A 9,869-nucleotide genomic window follows, 5' to 3' on the forward strand; every position below is an offset into this window, starting at 1 on the left:
TGTTGATTCATAATAAAAAATAAAGTACAATTAGATATTGATAAGTTAAAAAAATTTTGAAGTCTCATTATGAAACTCTGTTTTGGAACATTTCCTCTTTAAGCACTTAAATTTAAATTTGAAAAATCGATAATTCAATGTTCAAATAGCAGTAAAAATATTGTGTGGGAGGATTCTTTCCGTAGAGCAACACAAAAGTCCCCATCCAGGCCAGCAGATAGTGTAAAACAGCCGTCGTCAGTGTTGAAAAAGTGAGAGAGTGTTGGGAACAATAAGAGACGTAGAGTTGGAAGGAGAGTTTACGACAAATGAGAGATTGGGTGAAAAGAGGATGGTGCAGATAAATGGTGTGTGTGGGGGAGAGAGAAGGCTTTGGGATACATATAAATGTATGGGAATAGGAAAGAAGAACGGAAAGTTAATATTTGTATATGCATATGTATTGAGAAAGAAAAGGACGTCCATATAACAACTAATATTCAAATAAATAAAAATAAAAATAAATTAAGAAAGACAACAACTCTGCATTTACCGTATTTTCGCTATTAGTCTTGCATGCGAGACTAATTTTCAATTGGTCTTTAGGGGTGCAAGACTAATAGAGACTGAAAACTATTTTTCGAACTTTGGAAAGTGATACAATTTTGACCGTTCAAACAATGAAAAATACATACTTTCCCAATATTACATCAATTATTTGAACGATTTTACATTTGATTTACTCCAAAAATGATAAATTTGCTTACGTTTCCACAAAGTTCTGCTAATATGACAAAAAGTGGGGTGCTAGACTATTACAGGCTGTAAGACTGATTTTCAATTAGTCTGTAGGAGTGCAAGACTAATAGAGGAAATACGGTACAGTCGGTCCACAGGTCGGTCTTTTGAAAATAGTTTTTTCCATAGCAATTTTTGAAAAAATTTTGAAAAACAATTTTAGGAAAAAATTATGAAAAATCACATCAGTTACATTGATTATACGTACGGTACATTCGATTTCCTGGCGTATGATAATAGTTGCATTAAACCGAAATCAGATTAAGAAACATTGAACTAGTAATTGTAAAAATTAGCATGCAATCTAGAAAATTAGGAAATCTGAAAATTATTAAAGGTGGAGTAGGGCCAATGGAGTAAGTGTTAAAAAATACTCCTATGGTGCCAAAGTGACAAATAATCATAATAAAACTTTTCAAAACTTTTTTGAAAAATTTTTATTCACTGTCAAAAAGTGTTCAATATTCAGTTTTTGCCACTCATAATTTTGGAAGTCGACCAAAAAAAATTATTTTTCCTACATTTTTTATACTGTAATTTTGTTTCAATTATTTTTGTTGAATCATTGTAAAGACCGGAATATGCGACATTGCTTTGGATGTCCTCAAAAGCTCATATTTGTCAAAATTTTGGTAATGTGCCAAAACTTTGACCGAAATTAGGGAAAATCTAAAAATTTTTGTAGTTTTATTATGATATTCGGTCGTTTGAAATCATAATAAGCGTATTTAGACAAAATCCCCATTGACGCTACTCCACCTTTAAATTTTTGAAATTTCGTGTACTTCCTTCAAATTTGTTTAATCATCAACCCGATGCGTCTATCCTTCGTTATCAACAAATTGTAGGTGTCTGTGTCAAGAACTATTGTATCTCGTACAATCGAAAAACCAGTTCCTTCATTTTCAAAACGCTCCCTTATTTTCTTTGTTATCAACAATTCGATTTGTAAAAACGGAACCACATCGATTGTTGTCTCTTGTTATTACATCAATTCCTACACCATTTTCAGTCAAAGTGTGGATATTTTCTGAAAACTGAGCGATTTCAGCCAAATATTTGCCTGTTTTTCATTTTTCAATAAAACTTTGCCATGTTTTCAATCGTGCCCATTGATCTTTAATGAATTCTTTTTCGGGAGAATGTGTAGGTTATTTGTTAACCACCAACTCAATTTTGAACATTTTCCTGTTGACCAAACTTTTGATATTTGCCAAATCTTAGTTATGTAGGTGGGACGAAGATTCTTAAGTAAATATTGCTAGGAATTTGAGTATAAAATAGGAAAAGATCATTCGAGAATTGAAGTTTTCTTTTTGGTTTCTGCTTTTAATTGGCATTGGCTAGTAATATTATTCCACTCTCATTGATCATTAACGGGTAAAAAAAATTGTATTTTTTCAGACAATGCTAACTGCAATTACGATTTCCACCATTTTCATAACATTTTGCTTTGCTCAACAGCAGACAGATTGTTTTTCCGCTCGCGATACTGGAAATTCTGGATGTGGTCAGCAGGGAGCCCGCTCATTTTATTTCCACAAGAATACCCGCACATGTCAGCCATTTTTCTATCAGGTACTGTTTTTTCCAGTAGTCCTTTAGCATACTACCTATATTAGGTTTAGGTTTAGGCTTAAGCTTTGGTTTAGAGTTAGGCTGACAAGGGAAGCCTTTCAGCTCGTCCTCGGACTTCCGAATGAAACCTATTATAATTGAAAGAGGACCTTAATAGAAGGTCACTCCAAAATTTTTAGTCTCGGAGGAGGCTTACTAGGGAACCGTCAGAAGGTGCCCATCGGACTTGCATATGAGACCTATGCCATTCGATAACCCATGTCTTAAAACGGTTACTCGTGAATTTTTAGCTGCGAATCTCCAGAACCAAGCTCACGGCGAGCTCTCAAAGATCTTAAAATAGCACTGTAACGAAGCTTTGAAAGGTCAATTTTCCAAATTCACTTTGGTAGCTCATATCTCCGCCGATAAATTTTTTACAGAAAAGTCATCAACTAAAAAGTTGTTGATATTGTTGTAAAGAACAAGTTTTTAGTTAAATCTGAAACAACAATTTTTTTGATAAAAACTTTCAACTACAAGTTTTTATCAAAAAAATTTTTAGTTGATGACTTTTCTGTAAAAAATATATCCACGGAGATATAGGCTACCAAAGTGAATTTGGAAAATTGCTTCTTTTCATCGTTACAGTGCTTCGTTATAGTGCTATTTTAGAATCTTTGAGAGCTCGCAGTGACCTTGGTTCTGGAGATTCGCAGCTAAAAATTCACGAGTAACCGTTTTAAGACATGGGCTATCGAATGGCATAGGTTTCATATGCAAGTCTGATGGGCACCTTCTGATGGTTCCCTAGTTAGGCTTAGGTTTTGTCATAGGCTAAGGTTAGGCTTATGCCCAGGCTAAGGGCCATACTTACGGTATATTCTTAGCTTGTGCTTGAGCTGATGCTAGGAATATACCTTATCTTCTCACAAACGGAAATTTCTCGTTGAATTTAACAGAATAGTATACTTCTTGGAAAAACGTTCAATTAAAATGAATAAAACAATTTTAGGGATGCGACGGCAACTCCAATCGATTCCAATCGAAAGAGGCTTGTGAATCAGCTTGCCGGAACGCGACTGCTTCTGACGATTTAGCTTACGGTTAGTTGAACAATGGATGACAAAGGTGTATAATAGTTTTTCAGCTGTATGTCCATCTGGAGCATACCCAGCTGGAGCCACTTCTGGTCAGACTGTTGGATGTTCGAATTGCCCACATGGTTACGAGTGTCAAAATCAACAATGCTGTCCAACAAAAGGTTACTATTTTCTGAAGAGATTTTGAAAAGTTATAGTGATCTTTAAAACACAAGTTTAAAGCGGTTTGTACTTTGTCTGAACACTGGTGTTTTAGAACTAAAAACTCTGTTTCGATGTGTAAATATTTATTCAAATGTGAAAGAAGCACAACAAAAGATCGAAGAAATTTGCAGAAAACACATGTAGTTTGCAGTACGACGCTGGAAAATTCGGATCTAGTGGAAAACATACACCCAGGTAAGAATTCAACTAATTTTTATTGTACTTTCACGGATTCAATAAATTAAATTTCAGATATTTCTTCTCAAAGTCCTACAAGAACTGCATGCTGTTCACTTTCTATGGCCGCGATGGAAATGCTAACAACTTTGCTACGTACAACGAATGCAAAAACTTTTGCATGTAACATTTTAGCAAATAACAGTAGTTTTCTTAATGTATATAAATATTTCAAACGAAAACAATTTATTTTGCACAAAGACCTATATAAATGAATCATGCAAGTTGATAAAAATTACCAAAAAATCAAGTAAAGACGTGTTTAAATATCTTAATACTAGTTCAAAATAGATATTATTTACAGTAATATCACGGAACAGAGAAACTGGAATATCATAATAACTTCTTGCCACGATTTTAGTGGATAATCAATACATATAAGTACGAATAAACATAGTCATGTACTATATTACGTTAATTGAAAATTTTTCGGTAGCATTTCTAGTTTTATAGTTATACTTATTTGAAAAATTAGTGAAATTATCAAAAAACTAAAAGTGGATATCTTTTCGGCCAGCACTGTAATTGAATGTATTGTTTTCGCAGTTTTTTTAAAAATCATTTTTTATTTTGTTACTTACATTCGAGCGCACCCTTCAGATGTCTGCCGAAATAGCTTTTCTAAAAACTTGTGAAATTGAAAAGAGTTCAAATTTTCGTTGCAAAATCTTTTAATACATTCGGATTAAGAAGAATTTGTGTAAAACAAAAATGCTCAGTTTTCAATGTTTGCATGTTTTGAACAAATGCCTTGTTTAATGTTCTTAAAATCTTTTAAAACCAAAAACTCAAAGTATCAAACGCTATTGAAAACATTTATGTAGTTTAATTCATTCCTTGTTTCAATGCTTCATTCATTGTTTTCTGATCATCCAAAATGTTTGCTTCTTGCGTTATTCGATCATAAAAATAAAACGGTTTCAAAAAGTTCCGCTCGAGGCCAATTTGCAGCAGAGGAAGATGGAAGTGCACGCGCATCGAAGCAGTTTACAACTTCTCATGAAAGTGGAATCAAGACACATCCGTGGAAAATGATTCAGTTGAAGCTACAATTGTGTGAAATTAACGCCTACAAGACAATCTAAACAATCAGAATTGAACTTTCAAGATGTTTTCTTTCCTTTAGACAAAGTTTGTAAAATACTCAATTTTGTTCTATAGTAATTTTTGATAATGCTGTTTTAGGAGTTTCTGTCAATTTCAAAATGCTTCGTCTTCTTATTTTGCCAACAATATTGATAATACCTTTCTCAAATTCATGCATGACAACTTATCCAGCAGACACTCCTATTATGTAAGTTTCATTATTGTTGCCTTAAAATAATATATATATTCCTAAAGAACGCAACCTCCATCTCCAGATTCACCATCATCTTCCAATGGCTCCAGCACCAGTCTTAGCGAAAATTTGAATAACAACTCCGTTTCTAACCAAATCGAATATGTTAATCAAAATAATAATAGTGATAATTTTACAGTCGGCCTAGGATTTTTAGGGGCTTCTGGAAACTATGGAAATTATAGTTCACATTTGAATAATAACCTTTCTATTAGTCAAAATCAAAGCGTTTCCCTAAATTCTTCAAGTTCTAGTGTAGGAGCTGGGTTAACGCCTGGAAACGGATCAGTGGGTAGCACATCCAACTCCAGCTCGGCAGCTAGTTCAATTCAAAACATAGGTTTAAACAGTAGTCTGATCAACTCTAACACTAATAATTTGTCAAGTTCTAGTCATAGTATGTCAGGATCGAACAATAATAATAGTAATAATAACGTGGTTAATAATTATTTGACCGTTTATGGTAATAATGGAAGCTCTGGAGGTGGTTCCGGAAGTGGAGGTGGAAGTGGACCGGGAGCTGACTCACCAAGAATTCATTGCTGCCGTCCATGTTGTCCATATAGTCATCACCGTCGGTTGTGTGATCCTTGCTACTGCTCCAATCGACCAGAGTCACACCGAGATTCTTCTTCGTCCGAAGAAGTAAACGATGCGCAAAGTGATGAAAACACTTATTTCCAATGTAAGTAAAAATCAACTTTAGGAGTAATTTTTAACATTTGAAAAAAATGTTTCGATTGCAGAATATTTTCCATTTGTTACTCCACCTCTCTCTTTCTCTCTCTCTCTCTTAAATACTAACTCCTGTTGTTGCATTACTATTTTTCAGTACACTAATTTTTAGAGACTATAAAAATCATCATAATTTTTCTGATAGCGTTTTTTGTTGAATGGGTAAAGTATCCCTGTTAACCAAATTTAAAAACTTCAACACTTAAAATTGTCACTGGGAACCATTTCCTATCCACAAAAATTTCCAACGACACTACTGAATTCTCTCACTTGAAAGAGTTTCAGATATGTAACTTATAAAAAGTTTTCCCGTTCATACTGTTATCATTAACTTCCCCTGTTAATAACGCTTTAAAATGTTATGTTTCAGTTGACTTCATTGGAGTGGACGGACATCATGCTCGGCGAGTTTTACCTCCGAGTTGGAGGATTCTACGTAATTCGAAAGCTGAATCATCTGATGAATCGTCTTTAAGTGGTGAACAAAGAAGACCATGTGAAAACCGACGGCATAATAAATTTAGATGCCGTTCAAACTGTGGATCTTCCGAAAATTCCTCAGAAGAAAATACGTTGTGTCTATTCGATAGATGCAGAAGAAATAGAAGGTGCGGTGCTTTTCATAGATGTGCTCATCTTCCATGTTGTAAATTTGGAGGGAAGAAGTGCATGTTGGAATGCATCAGATCTAGCTGCCTTCCTAGATATGTAGAATGTCATCGAAGGCGGCGTTGTTCAAGAAAACAAAGATGTCACACAACAACACAACCACCAAGCCCCACGACAGAATCACTTCCAACTTCTACAACAACCTACGAAATGAATACAACGTCATTGGAAACTTCAACCACTGATATATCAACAATTACATCAACGGAAGAACCCATCAGCACAACGGTGAAGACACATGAACAATCGTCCACTTCCGGCATGGAGTTTTCCACGATGTCGACAACTTATGAACCAATAACAACGACTTTGGAAACTTCAACGACTGATATTTCAATAATTACATCAACAGAAGAACCAGACACCAGCACGACGACGGAGTCGAATGAACAATCGTCCACTACCGGCATGGAGTTTTCCACGATGTCGACAACTTATGAACCAATAACAACATCTTTGGAAACTTCAACCACTGATATGTTAACTAATACATCAACAGAAGAACCTGACATCAGCACGACAATAGAGCCAAATGCACAATCAACTACTTATGAAATGGAGTCTTCTACTGTATCGGTCACATATGAGCCAGAAACAACATCTTTAGAAACTTCAAGTACTAAAGTATCATCCACAACAGCAACGGGTGAACCTGCCAGTACGACGATGGAGGCGAATGAACATTCATCCACGTTTGAAACTGAGTCTTCTACTGTGCCAGCTACTAATGAACCTATAACAACGTCATTTATCCCTTCAACTACTGATCTATCAATTATTACTTCAACGGAAGAAGCAAAAATCAGCACGACAATGGAAACAGATGAACTATCAACCACAACGGAGTCAAGCTACTCCACAACTCAGTTTACAACCTTCAAAATCCCAACATCCTCATTTTCGACGCTTCCTATGGAAGGAACTTCTACAAAGGAGCAGACTACTCTGTCTACAGAAGAAACATCTTCAGCCACAACAGCGACCATTTTTGAAAAACTTTCTACAACTCTATTCTTTGAAGAAACACAAGTAACATCAACGTCTGACTTTACATCGTCTCCTAGAAGTATTGAAACAACACGTGTCATAGAGTTCGATACTTCAACGGAACTGCAAACGACTTCCAAAACCTCTACCACTACAGAAGATACAACAACAGTGGGGACGACAACTGAAATGGAGATGAGAAGATTCTGGAGACTATTCGGATGACCGGATATATTTTATTTCTTGATATGTTTCTGTTTTGAGTATTTGATTTCGGGTAAATGAATGGGTTACATTATATATTTTTTGAAACTATTTAACAAAACTAAATAAATTTTGAAAAACTATTCAAAGTTCTCTGTTCGCTCACTACAACTCATGTTCTATCATAATCATATACGTTTGTTTTCTTCAATTAAAAAATTCATTCCTTAAGAGCATCACTTGAAATTAAAGATCTGTTTAAAATATTGTCGGTACGGTTTTTGAAGATAAATCATCAAAACGGTAGATGAAACACCATGTAGGGAGATTATATTACGTGCTAAATTTCCACTGCCTTGGTCGGAAATGTTATATGCTCCCATTATAGCCAACCAAGCAGAAGGTAGAACTACGAATAGTAGTGGTATTAAAATCTTAAAAAAAAAGAAAAAAATGAAAAAAAAAAAATTGAAACACAGACCTGTAATTTTATGGATTTCACGAAATCCCGTTGTAGTTGTAAAGTTTTATTGGACACGATCATTTTTCTTACTGCCCAGTTCATATTCACTTGTAGCAATGTTCCGAACACTATCATTTCAATAATTATAATTATCGTAAAAACTCTTTGAGAGTACACTGGGATCCACGGAAAATCGAGAGCCATAACGAATATAGGATTTTCAGGCGAATCAAATTGAATAAGCTCAGGATGTACCATAAATAATTGTTGCCTTGGAAGATATTGGTCAGGCATAGCATAATAAGTTGGAAGATAAAATGCCACTCCAAAGGTGATGTTGAACACTTTGAACGGGTATCTGACATGCCGCCACCAAGTTTTCTCTGCGAAGAGCACGAAGAAGCGGTTCTCGAATAACTGAACTGTGGATATTGCACAAACTGAAAATAATTTGAAGAATCTGGTTTTTTGTGGTTTTTGATGGAGGTTTTACGGTTTTCGGTTACAAGGTAATTAAATGAAAATTTCAACCTACATGCTGCAATAGTCATTCCAAAATAAATTTGAGCTCCCGTCCCTATACCTATCATGTGTAAAAACCCTAAAGGAATTCCGGCCATTGTAGTAGAGAAAAGGTATGGTTGACCCACACAGGTCATAATCATATCATATGCCATAGACCACATCAGAAAATTTAGCAGATGAAGTTTTGTAGAACACATTGTCGGTGGAGTCTTTGCGATAATACAGTATACGCCAAATAGTTGAACTGGTAGTGATATCACAGCTATCGAGTACTGAATTGTTGAGTAAACGGGAATCGAGCCAAAAAATTTCAAGAACATGTCTGTTTTGAGATAGAAAAGAGAATGCATCAGAAAACTGAAGCCATTTTATGAAGAAATATTTGAAGGTGGTTATTATACGAAGCACATGATGTGTATAACCAATAGTTTCACATAAGTGAAAATTATGAGCGAATAATAAAAAAGAAAGAGGAAACTAACCCTACAACGCAGATTTATGGGGGTGTGATCAAGCTGGAAACAATCTTCGACCGTTTGCGAGTCGCGGTGTTGCTCATTGTGCCCGATTCCGCTGACAATCGTATGTCGAGTAGGCCAATTCTGCAAAAATCCTGGTGGACAGACACCTCAAAAATTAAGTGTGAATATGGGCTGAAAGACTAATTTTCATGGTATGTAGTTTGTCAAGGCGCAAGACTACTAATAAAGGCTACTATTATAAAGAATACTAGAAGCTGCACTTATAGAGGAAATATCTCGACATTTGGCTTCAGCTTCTTGCCCAAGTTTGGCCAGAAAAATATTAACTTGGAACAGAAGTTGGCTAAACTTGGGCAAAAGTTGGGCAAGACTCTGGCAAAACTTGGATTTATGCTGCGCCAAAGTTTAACCCAAGTTTGACCCAACTCTTGTCAAATTTTTGTCCACATTTAAAGCTAAAAAAGGAAAGTTCGGGCCAAGCTTGGGTTTAACTTTGGCGCAGCTTAAATCCAAGTTTAGCCAACGTCTTGCCCATCTTTTTCTCAAGTATATCCAACTTCTGACCCAAGTCAATATTTTTCAGGCCA

General features: G+C 35.4%; 3 protein-coding genes and 1 non-coding gene across 4 annotated transcripts; 3 read left to right on the forward strand and 1 right to left on the reverse strand.

Annotated features, from left to right (window-relative positions):
- The first annotated feature begins 2,181 nt into the window (after window positions 1-2,181).
- On the forward strand, window positions 2,182-4,056 carry T21D12.12 (BPTI/Kunitz inhibitor domain-containing protein). The gene is made up of 5 exons (NM_067491.7): window positions 2,182-2,355; window positions 3,350-3,440; window positions 3,485-3,598; window positions 3,773-3,836; window positions 3,894-4,056. The coding sequence occupies exons 1-5, from the start codon at window positions 2,185-2,187 to the stop codon at window positions 4,003-4,005; spliced, it is 552 nt and encodes a 183-aa protein (NP_499892.1). The 5' UTR covers window positions 2,182-2,184; the 3' UTR covers window positions 4,006-4,056.
- Window positions 4,057-5,140: 1,084 nt separating this feature from the next.
- Window positions 5,141-7,833, forward strand: crmb-1 (Serine/threonine-protein kinase; the record flags this gene model as incomplete). Its single annotated transcript, NM_067492.1, has 5 exons — window positions 5,141-5,172; window positions 5,220-5,902; window positions 6,323-6,430; window positions 6,477-6,560; window positions 6,611-7,833. The coding sequence occupies 5 exons, from the start codon at window positions 5,141-5,143 to the stop codon at window positions 7,831-7,833; spliced, it is 2,130 nt and encodes a 709-aa protein (NP_499893.1).
- Window positions 7,834-8,013: 180 nt separating this feature from the next.
- srh-282 (Serpentine Receptor, class H) lies at window positions 8,014-9,133 on the reverse strand. Its single transcript, NM_067493.4, has 3 exons — window positions 8,811-9,133; window positions 8,294-8,715; window positions 8,014-8,246 (listed from the first exon to the last, which is right to left on the reverse strand). Exons 1-3 carry the CDS (start codon window positions 8,995-8,997, stop codon window positions 8,049-8,051), a joined length of 807 nt encoding a protein of 268 aa, NP_499894.3. The 5' UTR covers window positions 8,998-9,133; the 3' UTR covers window positions 8,014-8,048.
- A 500-nt stretch (window positions 9,134-9,633) lies between these two features.
- On the forward strand, window positions 9,634-9,727 carry mir-269. Its single transcript, NR_002388.2, has one exon. It is a non-coding gene; the product is annotated as a pre-microRNA mir-269 (primary transcript).
- Window positions 9,728-9,869: the final 142 nt, after the last annotated feature.

The sequence above is a fragment of the Caenorhabditis elegans genome, chromosome IV, assembly GCF_000002985.6.
Source record: "Caenorhabditis elegans chromosome IV".
Classification (NCBI taxonomy): Eukaryota; Metazoa; Nematoda; class Chromadorea; order Rhabditida; family Rhabditidae; genus Caenorhabditis; species Caenorhabditis elegans.